Below are 17,664 nucleotides of genomic sequence, written 5' to 3' on the forward strand. Positions count from 1 at the left end.
CCATATAAATTTTATTATAAAGACCTTTATTAGGAGGATAACCACATTTTTTTTTTTACCTCTTATTTTGTGCCTCAAAGGGTTTGTGAATGTGGAGAGGACTTTTTTTTTTTTTTTACCCTTATTGCTTCATCTTCCCATCCCAACCTCCACCTTGTTAATCTTTATTTATTTATTTGAGAGAGAGAATTTTTTTTCATTTTTTTTATTAGTTGCTCAAAACATTACAATGATCTTGACATATCATACATTTGATTCAAGTGGGGTATGAATTCTTATTTTTCCACGTGTACAGATTGCAGTATCACATTGGTTTTACAGCCACGTTTATACATACAGCCATATTAGTGTCTATTGTATTCTGCTACCCTTCCTATTCCCCCTCCCCTCCCTTCCCCTCCCATTACCTCTCTCTACCCACTCTACTATGACACTTTTTTCTCTCTTTTTTTTTCTTCCTCACACCATCTTATATGAGAGAGAATTTTTTAATATTTATTTATTTTTTTAGTTTTCGGTGGACACAACATCTTTATTTTTATATGGTGCTGAGGATGAACCCAGCGCTCTGCGCATGCCAGGCAAGCGTGCTACTGCTTTGAGCCACATCCCCAGCTCCACCTTGTTAATCTTGAAGGTAGGGGAAATGTTGTAGTTTTGCTATGTCTAAAACAATGATAATAGGAAGAAAGAAAACAATGATTCAGAGGATGGACACAGACTGCAAAGAGAGGACCAAAGACATTAATTTTATCATTTATTATAATGTTTTCATAGTTTTTTCTTGCTTTCCTTTTCGGTCTTTGCTTGAATTTGACTGGTACTCTTTTTCAAGAACATAAGAGACATAGCTGGAGAAAAGTTGCACAGAGCAGCTGGCAATCAACATGTCCTGGAAGGGTGTGTGGGGCAGCAAAATGTTCTCAATATTTTCCTTGGCCCCAGAAACAAACAAATGATGAAGAATTTCTGGGCTCCTTTGCAGGGTCTTGTGTTCTTAGGGAAGGGCTGCTCCACCCTGGGAAGATAATAATTGCCCACTACTATTTGAACTTCCCACCCAGGACAACCTACCCCATCCCCCACCCCCTTAAAAAGATGTGCTAAACAGTGAGTGGCCAAGAGACCCCAAACTATTTCAAACACCAGGAAACAGAGTTGCAAGTCTCTGGCTTGGGGACACGAAGCAAGAAAACATGGTTGGTGATATATCCTTATTCCACTTTACCAACTGGAGAAATGGGAAGGCTGACTCCTGACTGCCAAGAGCACTATCCGGCTACAAAAAGAGAAGAGTCCCATGAGTAGCAACTAACAAACCCACAGGTTTTCCCTCTAGCCGGATAGTGTGCTGATAATCGTTTCCTTATTTACCCTTCGAATCACCCCTGTGGTCTTTTGTGAGTCCCCAAAGGCAGCCTCAGCCTTCACAAAACCTCCAGTGGGGTAGAGATAAAAGAGAGGTGCGGGCAGCAGGCGGAGCGAGAAAGAAGAGGAGCCACTTTCATAAGCCCATCTATTCCTAGACAGGAGGGTTCGGATCGGGTCCCTTGGACAGTGGCCCACTCACAACGCGCAAAGGGGTCGCGCTCCCAGCGGGTTCATGATCCCCAGGAGCAACGTTGCGCAGAAAAGTCATCCCCACCACGGACACGGAGTAGAAGATAGTACAGCAGTGACAGGGGCTGGGACAGTCGCTGAGGGGTAGGTGGGGGGGCGCAGATAAAGGGGTGGGGACAGTTGCAGAGTGGTGGCAGAGGGGGAGGTGGAAGCGGGGTGGGGCCGGGGCGGGCCCGGGGGCGGGGCTGCGGGGTGGGGTGCGCCACAGCGCCCCCTCGCTGTGGGATCCCCGCGGTGCCCCGAGGCCGCTAGTGCTCCGGCTCGCCAGCCCCTTTGTGTGAGACGCACTGCCCTGCGGAGCGCGGCTAGTGCACTGCAGCTGCTCCCTGGGGTCCCGCCGCTTCTTCCCTGGCCGGGCAGTACTTTCCTCTTCCTTCTCCTCTGCTCCTCCCTCTTCCAGCCCCCAGTCTCCAGCAGCAGCCATTGGACCCCGAGCAGCCCGCGTCCCGTAGTGCTCACCACCCCGCCCGACCTGGGGCACTCGCCCCCCCTCCCGTCCGGTCCCCTCTAGATCTCCCCCCACTCGCCAATCCAGGGCTTCCAAGGTGGAGAAAATAAACTAAAAGCAGAGCAACGAGTCTCCAACAAAACGCCCAGTACCTAGAGCCCGAGCGCGTGTGCCGGTCGGCGAGGGGCGCGGGAGGCGGGGATGGGGGGGCGGGCGGGGGGACAATGAGCGCATGAAGTTACCTGCCCAGCAGCGGCGGCGGCGGCCGAGAGGCGGCGGCGGGGCGGAGAGGCGGCGGTGGAGCAGGCTGCGCGCTCGGCGCCGACGGGTGCGCGCCGCGGCTTGGGGGAGAGTTGAGCGCTTTTCCCCCCTCTTTTTTTTTTTCTTTTTTTTTTTCTCCTCTTCTTCTTAAACAAACCACAAACGGATGTGAGGGAAGGAAGGTGTTTCTTTTACTCCTGAGCCCAGACACCTCTTTCTTTTCCGTCTAAGCTTGTTTTGCTGAGCACTTTTTTTTAAAAAAGAAAAAAAAAAAAAAAGGAAAAGAAAAGGAGTTGCTTGATGTGAGAGTGAAATGGACGTAAGATTTTATCCACCTCCAGCCCAGCCCGCCGCTGCGCCCGACGCTCCCTGTCTGGGACCTTCTCCCTGCCTGGACCCCTACTATTGCAACAAGGTGAACGCTCTGCTTTTGTTTCCACTGTGTTCTGCTGCTTGATCTCGGGAGGGGGGCGGCGGCGGCGGCCGAGCCGCCTTGGGACGACTTGCCGGACGGGGCCGGCTTGCTGGAGACCCGTCCCGGGAGCGCTCGGCTTGCAGCTCGCTGCAGCCCTGCGTGCGCTAGGATAGTAAATATTGTGGAGCAGCTCCAGGGGTTTGCCAAACACCGCGATTGTGCGGAAAGTGACACGATTTGTTCGGATTCTTTCCTTCCTGCTGTTAGCGATTAGGGATCCATGTTTAGGTTTGCCGAGGCGGCGTTAAAAAAAATAAGAGGGAAGCCACGGAATACTTTGGGGGTGTGTCTGGGGTTTAGGGACCAAGGTAGAGTAAGAGAATTTAGTTTATTTCCCAGTTCTTCCTTCTTCCTTCCTCCCTCTCCTGGGTAGCGGGGGGCTCGTGGCATCGTTTCTCAGCCCGGGATTAGTTGCCAGGGCAGACGCCGGGAGTTGGGGTACAGGAACCCAGGAAGGGTCCCTGCCCCCTACCTTGGAAATTGTTCTACAATTCTTGTTTCCCAAACCGATTCCAGCAGCCAAGCCCCGAATTCGGGTGCTGGCCTGAGCAGATCAAGGTATAGCCGGCTAGCCAGGTCACGGTTTGGAGGACAGCTCCCCTTTCCAGGGTGCGCGCGGAAATTGCAAGTTTGTTGGAAGCTGGAAGAGCGCGTTGCGTTCAAGTCCAAAGCTCCCATACTCAGCGTCGGATTGAAGTAGGGTTCCGGGTTGGGCTGCACGTGCAGCCCACCGACCCTGGGTGCCACGTCCCAGGGGACTCGGACAAGGTGTACCATGCTGGTGACCCGGAATGGGGGCACAGGCGGGGTTCCTGTGGAGCTCAGCTAAGACGAAGGCTAGGTCTGGGGAACGTAGGGAAGGGTTTATTTTCCGGCTGCTGGCACTCTCATCCCGGAGCGGGAGGACGCGCAGGGACCTGACCCCAAGGGGAGCCGAAGAGCCATAGCCTTTCTGGCCCACGGCTTGTTGGACGTGTCTAAGCAGTCCCACGGGATGAAGGTTCGCGGGGAGAACTGAGTTCTTTAGTCTCCGGGCGGACCATTTAAACGCCCAATTCTTGCTTGGAGATAAACCCGCCTGACTCTTACAGCCCCTGCAGGCACTTATTATATGTAGACCTCCTTCGTGAATTTCAGGAGAAAAATAGAACTCCCAACATTTGCCTGGTGGCAAATCCTCACCAAAACGGTTTTTAAGGAGATCCAGAGGTGTTTAGCAGGCGGTATTCTCAAACCCTGGGCTCCCCACCATGCGACTGACTCCTGGCTCTGAGTCTTGGTCAATCTGTGACACACACACACACACACACACACACACACACACACACACACAGCTGAGAGTAAAGTGAACCTCAGGCATCACCCTGTGGAGAAGCTCCTCCATGCTGTGTACGGTATAAGACTTATCAAAAGGGCTATGCTGTTTGTATGCTGATGTTTAGAAAAGTTAGAAAAGAGGAAAATCTATCTTGTGAAGACAGAGACTTTACAGTGGGAATCCTTTCGCTAAGGGGCAAGTCGAAAGGTATTGGGAACTTTGACAAGTGCAGAGGAGTTTGTGTGATGAAGTTTCATTATTTGCTGGTAACATAGTTCTTTTACTCTGAAATCTGTTTTGCCTTTACAGTTAGGTATTTTATGTTTTATTTTTATTTTGCTTACAATACGAATGATAGTATTAAATAAGAAACAATAAAGTAGCAGTTCTGTCTTGAAGATTAAAGACGTATTTGTTCCATAGTAGTTACCAAAACCAAAAGATCAGAACCATTCTGGCAATAAAACTGGACAAATCTTATTAAATTTATCAGTGATTTTAGGCTTCAAAAAGAAGGTAATGACTTGGATACACATTTCACTCCCCATTCTTGTGATAGTAGGGTCAGATTTAATTTAAAAGTTAAATGCTTTGGAAAATCAGGAATTACTTCAATATATTAAATCATTTTCCAATTAAGTGCTTTAAATAATTTTAGTGGGTTGTGCTGTGAATTGAATAAATTAATTTCCAAAGTCTTCAGAATTTCTTTACTAGCTCATTGAAGTTCCTTTTAAGTCACCCTGTGTATAAGAAGCAAACTGTTCTTTTTAAATGCAAATTAGCCATCCTTTCTATAGACTAGTTGCAAGTCTTCTATTTAACTTACCCAGGGAATAATGGATTTTTAAAAATGCAAAGTCATAAGACACATTTCTAATGGTAGGAAAAGACTTCATGGAAATGTTTCTCCAAGGACACCTTCTCCTGTCCATTCCTGTGTAGCAGTCCATCAGATATATTTGTCACTGACCCCTGATTGTATTAAATGTACTGAGTAGGTTTCAAGGCCCTACAAAGCTCAGGCACTTGTGTTTTCTACTCCATCATGATTAACACTGGTATGAAATTTCTCTCTACCTCCACTATTTTGGTTGCTTAGATTTTAGTCATCTAGCATTCTTTTTTCTTTCTTTCTTTTTCTTCTTCTTCTTCTTCTTTTTTGTGATGACTTAAGTAGATTTGCAGAGATATGGAAGAAAGGCAGAAGTTCAGAAGAGGCAAAGAAAGAAATCAATATCTACATTTTTTTAAAAAAAGTTGGATCAGACTTACCAATAGAGACAAGACTAGAGACAGGACTGAAAAGTAAACCTTTCGTCTTTCTGAGGTGTAAGGAACATGAAGTTTATTACAAATAATAGTCACTTTGTCAGGTTATTTGTTTTTAATAGGATGATAAGATTGTAAATTACTAATTATCTTCATTTTAAACCTGTCAACACTTTACTATTTAAAGTTGGTGGGCTAAATCCCAGTGGAACCAATATCTTTCTGTGCTTTAGTGTCATGCAATTTTAACTATAGTTTCCCAGTGACATTTTTTTTCCATGTCAGTAGAGACCCTAATCGAGAAAATGAATATCCTCTTCCTGAAGCTTTTCTAAACTAAAATGTGATTGTTTTCCTCCACAGACACTTTCCAGCACTGTGGCTCTATAGATTGCCAAAACACTACTTACATTTTTCAGTTAATAAACTCTGTAGGAGGCAGTTTGCAAACAGTTTAATCCAGGGCTCGATTGTAAGAGCACATTACATTATGAATATATCACTATGCAAACTGGCCTTCGTTTTCACATAGCCTACTGCAGGAACAATGCAAGTGATGTTGGTTATAGCAAGTGTACGAGGCATCCCTTATACAAACAGAACTGATGGCATGATGTTGTATATAGGTCAGCCTTTGAAATAGCAGTGTAGCTCAGAGACTGGACGGAATTTTACGTTGGAGGGAACAATATTCACTTCTTGCAGCTGAAAGCACAGTTATATTTTAGACATTGAAAGATGGGTACCAGAGTGGAATTTCATCTAATTAGACTATTTTAAGTAACATTGTATCCCTTAATTGAACTGAATGTTACCAAAAGAAATTGGATTAAATGAGCTCACAATTGGAGTTCAGTGCTAAAATATAGCCTTATTTTTTGTTCTAGTTGAAGATGTCAAATCATCAGTTTAAATATATACCTACAGAGTAATAACAGCTCCTTTCAGTTTCTTAGTGCAGTGTCATTTCTAAAGATTGTTTTCACTGATTTTATGCTAAAATAGGAAAAAAAGATGTGGCACTTTTTCATTTTTACAATGATGTGATATGTTCAGTTATTGCTCAGTATCTGCCCACATAAGGAGCAGTAATACAATTATGTTATGACATGGCTAATGACAGGGATGCTGACCTCGGCCAACAGTGGGAGGAGAAATAATGGGCTTTACTGTTTTCAGTGGGTGCTTTTGTAGAATCATGTATTGAGTCTTTCTTTGGTGGATTTAAAAGTGAAGAAGTCCAAAACATAAACCCATGTTTAATACTAGTTACATACAAAGTAAAGAATAATAGGCATTTAGCATATTGGGCTTTTGTATTGAGAATGAGAGAGGTCTGTGTATACTCTTTCCATATAAATGCAGGGGGAAGTTCCCATTGTGATAAACTCTGCTCTTGAATGTTAGGGCAAACATTAGACATGTGATGACTTTTGAGAACGACAAGATTGATTATAGTCTCTACAAAATCTCCTTTGAGGTTATTTTTCTATGTGTACTGTATCATACATTGTACTTTAATGTGGCAAAACTCATCACATCTAAAATACAAGACTTGCAAGCATACCAAGATGGAGTCACGATTCGTATTTTGATTAATAAATGTAAGAAAGAGGAGGAGGGTGGGAGGAAGGAGGGGAGAAAGGGGCGGGTCTTAGGCAATTTAGAGCATCATGCTTGATTAATTCTCTGTCCTAATTCATAACTTCTAGGACTTTGGGAAATTCATAGTGGATACTTCATACATCATTTGTATAATTAAAACTCCGCTGGGAATTTTATTAGCTGGAAGCTTCCACAAGTTTTGAGGTCTTTAAATATGTTTTAAATGTAGTTGTAAGTCAGAAAAAGCATAAACCAAGAAATCATATGGCCCTGGCCACTAAATCAGATATGACACAAAAACCTCAAATGTAGCTATCTTGACTTTGTGGGATATTTCAGTGTCACAAAATCCAGTTTTAAATGTCTCTACAAAGAAAGTTATAGTTACGAACTCTGAAGGGATCTGATATTATTTATAACATAATATGCAGTTCAGTATTCTTACAACTTAGCATATATTTTTAAAATTACTGAATGATAATAATAAGGAGAATTTAATAGTTTGGTTTGGTAGAAAAATTCACTAATATTTAAATGTCTAATTGAATGTGTAGTGTAGATGTTTTTATTTTTAAATGTTGGGATTGCAGAGGAATTGAGAAAAGAAAAAGCAGTAAGGTGTTTGGAATTGGAGGAAGTTGGGAAATTTTAACAGTGCCTTCCTGGGTACCAAACTGAGTCCTCAAGGTTGGTTTTGCCATGTAGGGCTATTTCTAGTAGTCTTACTGTTTTTTTTTTTTTTGTTTGTTTTTTGTGTGTGTGTGTGTGAGAGAGAGAGAGAGAGAGAAGAGAGAGAGAGAGAGAGAGAGAGAGAGAGAGAGACTTAATTCAAAAGGGATAGCCTGGAAAACTGGAGAAGGGTCCATTACCTGTGAAGGATGATTTATTCTAATGCTTCCCAACCTTTTGTTAAAACATGGAAAAGAAAAGTTGAAAAGATCCTGGAGATATTTCTCAAATAGTGGTCTTTCCTTCCCTAATTAAAACCAGCCATCAATTGCAGGTCTCTTACCTCCTGACTCCATAGCCCCTTCCCAGGTACCTCTGCTCCAGGGCCAACCCACCCCACCACTCTCCCCAATTGTGTGTGTGTGTGTGTGTGTGTGTGTGTGTGTGTGTGTGTGTTCAAGTGCTCTACCACTGAGTCACATCCCCTCTCCACCATGCTTCCTCTGAACTAGGAAGTCTGTGCTTTCTAATATGAACTCTCTTCCCTCTGCCTTTAACTCACCCTGATGTTTGTCTTGTCTGCTTTCTTCCCCTTCCAGTTCACCACCATCCTTATTATCATAGGTTTGAAAATCCATTATTCCACCAGAATTCTGGCTCTGTTTTCTGGTATATTGGAATCTACCAGCTCTGAGGCCTATATCCACTTTTTGAAATCCTGAATTATGTTATTCTCCTTTCCCCTTCCCTCATCTGAATGAAAGACATTGAGTCTATAATAATAGACTAAGAAAACTTGGATACGGTACTGAGAGGAAAAATAGCCATGGTTGATATTTCTAAGCTATCTTACTCTCCCACTACTCTACTCCAAACCTGTGCAGTCTATTGGGAGCTCAGAGATGAGCTCCTTGAAGTCTGTCCTCAGTGAGAAAGCTTTGATTGGTCTCCCAAATGGCATGCTGTGGTGCTTATGGTCCTTGGTGGGCATACAGTGAGATGGATTACACTTATAGAGAGCAGAAGTGTTAGCATGCTTATGTGTACGTATGTAGATAACTAAAATGGGCAAAGTAGGCCACGCAGAATTTATTGAACTAACCAAATTTAGATCACTTATAACTCTATAGTTCAACTCTGAGTGTGAATCTTATGATTTCTGAGGATAATTATTTTATGTCAATAAAAATTTAATTATCTTGAATTGAGTAAGTGCTATTAATGATTGCATTTTAAACATATTATTCATTGTTTAGACTAGAACTAATATTGTTTGCAACCAAATCCAAGAATATAAAATTTGTACTTTTAGGACCAAAAAAAGACTGTAGCACAACATAGTTAATATATACAGTGGCCCTGACGATCCTAATCATGGTTCTTGCCTGCAAGAAGCTTCTGTTTGAAGCATCTAACCACAGGAATGCTCCCTTGTTTGTTTAAATTGAATGTTTCCATGAGGTATTAATTTTACCAGCTAATTTATGGATGCCCTTTTGATCTTTCATCGACATCCACTTTGGAGTTGTTGATATATTTTCAATTGATCTTCTCTGCACGTGTACTTTTCAGAATCAGTAGCCTGTGGCCTCCCTTGGTTGAGAGTGATTTGTGTTGTGTGGACTGCCCACTAGGAATCCCAGAGTGCCAAAGCGATACAGCTTACATCTATCCTCATGCATTTGAGAATTTTTGTTTTAAACCCCTTCTGCCAAGTTTTATCTTGAAGAGCAATTTCTCATTAAAAACAGTTGAGTTATAAACTGCTTAGAAATGTGGTTTATAATGGAAGTGCCAACAGACTGTTAATTATAGCAGTTCTTCCATAATACTTTGAGATACAGAATTCACATTAACCTGAATGAGCTTTTCCTGGTTATAACATGTTTCTCCCTACAGCGTTCATTTTGAAAATGGGAACATTACATTGCTCTGTGCGTGGCAGTGGATGGTGCAGGGGGAAGACAAGAGGGAGGGTCATAACAGAAAGAAACTCAGCTCTTTCATGGTGGAAGGTAGCAGTATTTTCCCAGACCTGTTTAGCTTGATCTATGGCAAGTTGCCTTACTTGATGAAAAAGTTTGAAGTTAACTTTGAAAAGGTAATTTCCTTTTACTCATGAAAAAAATCACTGATTTCTATTTAGAGTACCAAATGTCATGGAACCAGTGGTACCATTAATGTTTTTTTTTTCATTTTTCCATTTTCACTTACCTGTTTTAAATCATTCTGCTTTGGCCAAGTGTTTATTGTTTTTCATTTTTCATGGCTTCTTATGAAATTGTCTTGAAAGAACTCCTAATTAAATGAGGGCCATGGTTGGTAGGTAAGAAGCTTTACCAGTGGTCAAGAAAATATAATGTATTTTGAGTTACCGTGTGGACTTACAAGTTATTATATCACATTCATAGTAGAAATGAAATCAGCTTCTGGACAAACCGACTTTTGATTGATACCTTGGGTGCCATTCTCAGGGGGTAACTCAGCCAGAGAAATTATGGGTCTCTCTGTGTGTGCATACAGGAGGGCTAATGCATACTTTTGTGGATATATGTGCTCTGTGCATGTGTTTCTCTTTCTCACTTCCCAATCTACTTCTGCCATGAACACATATGAGATTTTATTGTCAATAGCAGAATCCATCAATGGGTATAACAGCAGTGGGAAATCATCTAGGTTACTAGGAATACCCTATGACCACTCACTCCCTTTGAAGAAACTTAACCATGTTTCTCAAGAAACAATGCTTTTCAAATGGCAGGACTTTAACATATTATAATCTAATGAGACTAAAGAACCGGGTCTTTTTGGAATAAAACCATCTGCTCTGCTCAATAAAAGTCACCATTTTGTTAATGACTTGAGATAAAGACCTGGTGCCCCTTTGCCTGCTGCCCCTGAGTTGACTTACCCTCTGGACCAAATAAAGCTGCATCAGAGGATGTGATTCGTTCCCTTTCTGTTTCCCATTCTCTCAAGAAGCCTGACTTTGATCTGTGACTGGTAAAAGTTACTGACACTAAAACTTTTAATCCATCTTTGTCTCAATCTTCTATGTATCCAGTAGGAAAAAAAATAATTTTTATGTGTATGAAAAAAAAAAAATCTCATGAGAACTAAGGAATCAACAGAAGTATATAATTTCACAAGCCTGTGGGGAAAGATGTTCAAAAATTCAAAGAATGATAGGCCTTAGTAGAACACTGTACTCTCATTCCATTTCTTCCTTCCTGCTACCCTAGTGGAATAAAAGCATTCTCAAAAGTTGTAGAGCAGTGATTCTTTTGGGAAGGGAGTGAAAGAGAGAACGTTTCTGGAGGGTCAGAGGCGGATTTGGGAAAATGGGACACGTGTAGGTACAGCCTGTAATCTGCCTCCCTCAGATGTTGATAAGCCCCCCAGGGGGGCTCTTTTCCCTTCTGCACATTCAGGGTCCAGCCACCTAATGAGAGAGATGCTATTGATGGGGGCAGTTGCCTATTTTGCACTGTAAGAAGACAAGATAAAAGTTGAGAATAACTGCTACAGAAGGAAGTACCCTCTTGTAGTTCCTGACTTTGGGGAAGCAATATCGTCTCTCTGCACCTTCCTCTGATATATGGGTCAGAGAAATGTGCCAGATTAATTAGCAGATGGGCCAATTGGGTCTAAATAAAGTCCAATTACATTGAAAGAATACCTGTGCAATACCTGATTTCCGCAAGTATTTTTAACTCAATGAAATGAGTTAATTTTAACATTGATGGATAAAGTGTTTTATGCACAAGCATCTTCATACCAATGTCAAAGCCAGTGCTTCCTTTTGATGCCAGTACCCCTCCACCTAAAATGCCAGTAACAATTGTATAAAGAGAAATGTTAATAATAAAGAGGCAGGATAACCTTTCAACAAAAAGTATATTTTATCATTTGGCAGATGCAGTCATGAACATTAATCATAGAAACCTGCAGATAGTAGAAGCTTAATATCAAAGCTAATGATTTATTTTATGTTAATGACTTTCTGCTAGGGTATAAAAGACTGTTCATAATGGACTCTCAGAGCTCTGTTCAGCTACTAAGGCTAATGGGATAATCTTTCCTCTCCCCAAATTAAGCTTTTTTTGAAATAAATTATGCTGTTATTTTTCAAGGTAACTCTCAAAAAATTTTCCTGCAAAACTAATCTTTTCAGAATTGCTTAAAGAAATAAAAAAAGAAGAAAAGAAGATCCCAAAGTAGCTTTCCTACTTCATGAACACTTTTACTTCATTAGGGAGAGAAAGTTTGCATGCATCTGATATCACTGAATCTGTCCTGTTGAACAATTTTAAAGTCAGGCTTCTGCAACATCGTCCCTTTTGAAATTTGGCCTTTAGAAGTATATCCCACAATGGAACATGTTTTCCTTGCCTATGGCCAGCCAATGTTGAGCTGAACGGCAGTAAAAAAAATTTGAATTTTTTTTTCACAGAGAAGTTTTGAAGAATCATGTTTACAATTAGCTATAACCAACATTATATTTCAATAAGAGATAATTTGCCTACTAAAGTTCACATAATGTGCTAATCATGTGTAGTGGTTAATAAAGGCCTCCTACCTCACTCCCCTGATGGCTATAAAAGGCTATTATATTCATGGCTGTAGTTCAGGTACAGCTGCTGTGTGTTAATAATGCATCATTGTCCCACTAATCAACACAGCAAAGGTCAGAACCCCTAAGCACCTAAACCACCTATTCTCTTTCCAAAATATTTATTAACACCTTAACAGCATATCTGTTCATTTTCCTTAGCCTCCAGCCAGTTAATTCCACTCCAAGCTACTTGTGTGATAAAGGTTTTGTAACCTAAGCTAGGTCATAGAAGAGATTAATATATATTCATACTAATCTTCTCCCATAAACAGGTTTCCATTTCCACAGTGATTGACTGAATTAGGGTCGGGTTGCTGTGCCATGAGCCCCTTTATAATTAAGTATGTGGGTTCCAAAGTAAGGATATTTTTAGGTTTTACATATTATTTAAGGAATGTTTAGGAGTAAAACAACTTTTCAGTACCCAGAACCATTTCAAGTACACAGAGTAAATCAGGGAGTGGGGAGGAATGTTTAAAAAAATGTAAAGAGAAATTAATCAGCATTGGTTTATAGACCTGATACAGTGAAATATTATTTTCTTAATTGTTCTTTTGGCATAGGAAAGCAATAATAGTAAAAGCTTCTTAAGCCATATTTTCTGCACACAAAGAACATATTCACATGGGATTTCCATTTTGCTGGAAAATCGTGCAAATCAATAAGCCAGCACTTATCTGCATTAAAATTAGGTAGACAACAGTTTATAGGCATAATGATAGTGTCGTTGTCTTCATACCCTCAGTTGGTGCTTATCTAAGATAATCCTTGCTTTTGTGTCCTTAGAGAGAAGCCAAAAGTGAACAAGATCTCATTTTCTCATCTTGTATTACTGTCTTCTGTTTTCTGTTACTCATTTTGATAACCGTGTGTGTGTGTGTGTGTGTGTGTGTGTGTGTGTGTGTGTGTGTGTGTTCTTTATGATTTGGGAACCTCAAATGTTTTAAGAGGAGGAAAAAAAATGAAACTCAACTATGTTCCCATCATCAGGAGAAATGCAAAAGGCGAACTAGTAGGAGGAGCTTCTGTGTGCGCAGCACATTATGTACAATGGTACATTTGTCATGCTTTAAATATATAATGCCTACAATAAAATATGTACAGGCGCAGTTGTGATCTATGAAGTCCCTGGCTCCGGTGCCATTGTTTGTAGTCTCTACGGTTGTCATACATTGTTCTTTGCACATCATATCCTTACAGCAGAATTTGACACAATTTCTAGCTTTCAGTCCTGCACCATTTTCATTGCACAATATACATGAGTTTGACAGGGTGTGTTGAGGACAACTCTGGCAAGCAATTGATATTTTGAAGTGGCAAGCGTTTCAGCAGCTGCCTGCTTGTGAAAAAGGAATGATAAGATATACTGTATTGTTAGTTTCAGGGAAAGCATTAAGGTTTAAGCTCTGTAAAAATGTACACATTATTCGTCAGTGGTGAAGCAAGTCTTTTATGTTTTTTAGAGCTTAGCTCTCTGGCTGATGTGAACTACAATGACATCGGTCAGTAAATGAATAGGAGTACTTTGAATTTGAACTGCTGCCAATTTTGCACCAACAAAGGAACTGACAAAAGAAAGATTTTATGTGAAATGCAAAGCACACGCAATGTTTTGGGGGCGGGGAAAGGAAAGGAGGGAGAGAGAGAAAAACCCACATCAGTGAATATTCTTTAACTCATATTTGCAAGGCTACCAAATAGTTAAAACACGTCTCTTTTTCATGGCTCACAGCTACAACCTAAGCTGTTTTACCTAATGTGCTTTAAAAACCTGTTGTATACACATAGGCTTTCAGAATATGTTCATGTGGAGTTTGGAGTGTTTTTCTAAATATCGCACTGTGCCCCGAAGGTCTGTTGGCAGAATATCAGAGTCACCCACTGCTGAAGTCCCTAACTCTCTCTGTATCTGGTAGTGGGAAATTGTAGTTTAATCAGTTATGGCACTTTCAGTGTGTAACGATCATTAGCAAGGCAATTTGTCATGACTGTTAATGGTCAGGATGCATCTGCTCTCTCAGTTACAAAGCATGATAAGTAAGAAGACAAATATTCCAATATCTGATAGTATTAACTTGTTTCGAATTTGTAATCCAAGGTTAGTTGCTCAAAACAGACACAGCAGCAGATTAACAAGCATCCTGTATTCAATTTTACTGGGCCCTGTTTTTATGGATTTATGGCCTTAAAGCACACTAATATGCTATTAGGAAGGGCACAGTCTTTGATTAGATGTTCTACAGAAACTAAGTTATGAGCAGAGTACCTTCTGGGAAGAATTTATGTGCATAATATTTTCTATAGAGCTCCATAAATTGAAAGGATTGATGCATGCAATATTTCTAACATGCTATGTATTCTTCTCATGATTAAAAAAGTCACTTTCCCATTGGTTGATAAACTGGCTGGTCACTTTTCATGTGAGTTTAGAGACTATTTTAAAAGTTAAAATTCAAGTGAAAAAAAACTTCAGAATGAATTAGAAATGGTACATTTCCCCCAGCAAACTGCTTTATAAGATCATTGTTCATTGTTCTAAACAGGAAAAAAAAAAAAGTTTAACAGATTCCCCCAGTTGAAAAGGCTAGACTTTTTTACATACCTCCTATTCTCTAGGTATGACATCACATAGCTTGCCAGACAAAATCTTTTTGACACATTTTCATTTTTAATGAAAGATCCTAAAATTCAGAGCATAATGATTTCTTAGAAACTGAACCCGATCTTGGTTAAAAAAAAAAAAATCGTTCATGCTAGTAAGAAAAGCTGTTACTGTTTAAGTTCCTGTGGAGCGGTTAGTTGGTACGCTTCACTGAATGTTGTCAAAAAGGCTTTCCTCATGATTGACAACCCGGCCGGAATGTGAATGGAGATTTTAATTGCGTATCATGTGTGCATATCAGAGTGAGTGAATTCATGACTCTGCTTAGCTCCATATCTCTGCAGGTCAGCCGAGCCAAAAAATGCTCTTTTATGTGCAATTTTTCCAAAAAGAGAAAGGTGTATGTGTACCAAAGTCGTTCGTTATTCATTTCTGAAGTGAAACACTTGTGTTCCCTCAGCTTCAGAGTTTGAAAGTGGAACAAAAATCTATTTAGAGATTTCTTTCTTTTACTCTCTGTACTTATAATATACTTGGATGATGTAAATTTTTTTTTTCTTTTACAAGTTGGGAAAAGTCTGCCAGAACATATTTTTCTTATGGCACTTGCTATAGGAAGTGTGTTTATCTTTCTCCCCCCATCCCCCAAAGGGTACTTTGAAAAGAAAGAAAAGAAATGTAAGCCAGTGGAAAAATTTACTGAGGTCAACTGCCTCTCTATAACTTGCAAACTTCAGAAAAGACCTTAGGAGGGTGTGTGGGGGGTGCATTTCTAGGAGGTGGAAGGTTCATAACATTGTATCTGAATGTTTATAAAAATAGCAATAACAATGTTCACTATAAAGTGACATAACAAATATATGAATGTTAATTCCTTAGAAAAATGGCTTTTCAGTTGATGATGTAAAAGGTCAAAGATGTATTTCTACTTATCATTTCTTTATCAAGATACAATGGTGGTTATACTCCATTTACCCTATTGAAATGTCTAAAATCCAATACACTTGAGACTTCAAAGTGGAGTGAAACTTTCTTTGTCAGTAACATTGGCTACATTAACCCCAGACAAATGAAGAACTTATTAATCTAAAACCAAAAAACATTTTCATAATGCATATGCTATGTATAATTTTTCATTTGATGTGATAGGAAACTTTGGCACTTGGATTGTAAATTTATCACTTAAGTACTTTTCTGTTTCATTTTGAATAGGTGAGAAAAAGATTAGTGCCAGGGTCATTTTAAATATAACCATAATTATAAGGAGGGTAATGTTGAAAGGATAGTGACTTGATAGCTTAAGGATGTCCCCTGGGGATTTAACCTTGTTCTGGGCTCTAATATGTTATCTCAACACAATTTAGAACATACCAAATTGCACCCTGAAGATTCAGCCTTAATATGGTATGCAGAATGGGGTGATGGCTATAATGAAGACACTACTACTGTACCTTTAAAATGCTAAAGCAGGAAAAAAACTATTTGATTTTAAAAATTCAGCTTTCTGTATGGGGTGACATTTTTCTAATGTTATGGAAGACTATTTTGTACTTTCTACTGAGAGCTCAGGCAAGGAAGAAATCTATTTACAAAATGAAAAAAGTGCTCAGCTGAATGCGTTTCACTTTTAAAGATGATATTCTGGTAATGAACTTTATCAAGCAGAGAACATTTCAGTAAAAGTATTAAAGTAGTTCCTATTTCGGTTGCCTCACTTAGGGCTGTGTCACTGTTTCCATTATAACTTCTTATTTCCTAGGTAGCTCTGATGCAGTTCCCATACAAATATTTGCACAAGGATGAAATGAGAATATTTTAGCCTAAGTAGACTTTTTTTCTTTTTTTTTTTTTTAATTTGGAATACACTTGTTAAGAAGCCTCAGGCATTGTTAATAAGGCATACTTAATTCATTTTTAGAAACTGAGAAGCAGTTACTAAACATCCACTGGAGGCAATTCCTTACTCTGAATGTGAAGCGGAGCTGGGAGAGACAGAGAAAGGAGTCAGATTTGGCCCCAGACTCCCTGTGGCTAATCAGGAGAGGACTAGAAATAACCCATAATGCAGCTGCAGCAAAACTGACATGCTACAATGTCTGTGGTCAAAGTGCTGGGGATGCAAAAGCAAAAGTGGTGAATTGGAATTGGAGCAATCCCCGATGCTTCCTGAAGGAGATGGTATTTTGGTAGGCCTTAAAAACTGGGCAGCAAAGAAAGGGAAATAAAGTTACATCTAATTTTGGAAATTATTTTTTAGATTTTTTACTTCTTTTCAGCATGAAATGAAACAACTTAAACTAAGAAATACAGGAGATAGGAATATAGTTCAATGGTGGACCACCTACCCTAGCATTGGTTCCCTAGTACCAAAAAACAAATCAAAAAATATAACAAACAAAAGCAGGAGAAGCACTCGAGGGCTATTAGTATTAATGTAAAATATTATAGCGAAGAAACAGACAAAAACACACTTCTTCTCCTTCATATTAATGAAGCTATCATTAAACATTGAAATTTGGCTCTTGGTCCCTCCCAGTAGGAACAAAACAAAGCAAAACAAAACAAACAAACAAACAAAAACAAAACAAAACAAAAAAAAAGGAAATGCAGAGAGTGACAGAATTCTGATTCTCTAAGAGATGTACCAACCAACACTAATCATTCATGCATAAAAAAGTTTTCCTCTAGTGAAAAACTGCAAAACATCTAGTGTGAAAGGCTGAGGAAGACAGAGTGAGGAAATATACATGAAGATGTGACCTTATGGGCTATGTGAGGA

General features: G+C 40.0%; 1 protein-coding gene across 1 annotated transcript in view; it reads left to right on the forward strand.

Annotated features, from left to right (window-relative positions):
• The first annotated feature begins 2,366 nt into the window (after window positions 1–2,366).
• Window positions 2,367–17,664, forward strand: part of TOX (thymocyte selection associated high mobility group box) — a 303,612-nt gene continuing 288,314 nt past the window's right edge. Inside the window, exon 1 of the mRNA XM_081266666.1 lies at window positions 2,367–2,744. Within this exon, the coding sequence (XP_081122792.1) occupies window positions 2,643–2,744 (102 nt within the window). The 5' untranslated portion in view covers window positions 2,367–2,642. The remainder of the gene's footprint in view (window positions 2,745–17,664) is intronic.

This window comes from Spermophilus citellus, assembly GCF_964194105.1.
Source record: "Spermophilus citellus genome assembly, chromosome: 14".
NCBI classification, from domain to species: Eukaryota; Metazoa; Chordata; class Mammalia; order Rodentia; family Sciuridae; genus Spermophilus; species Spermophilus citellus.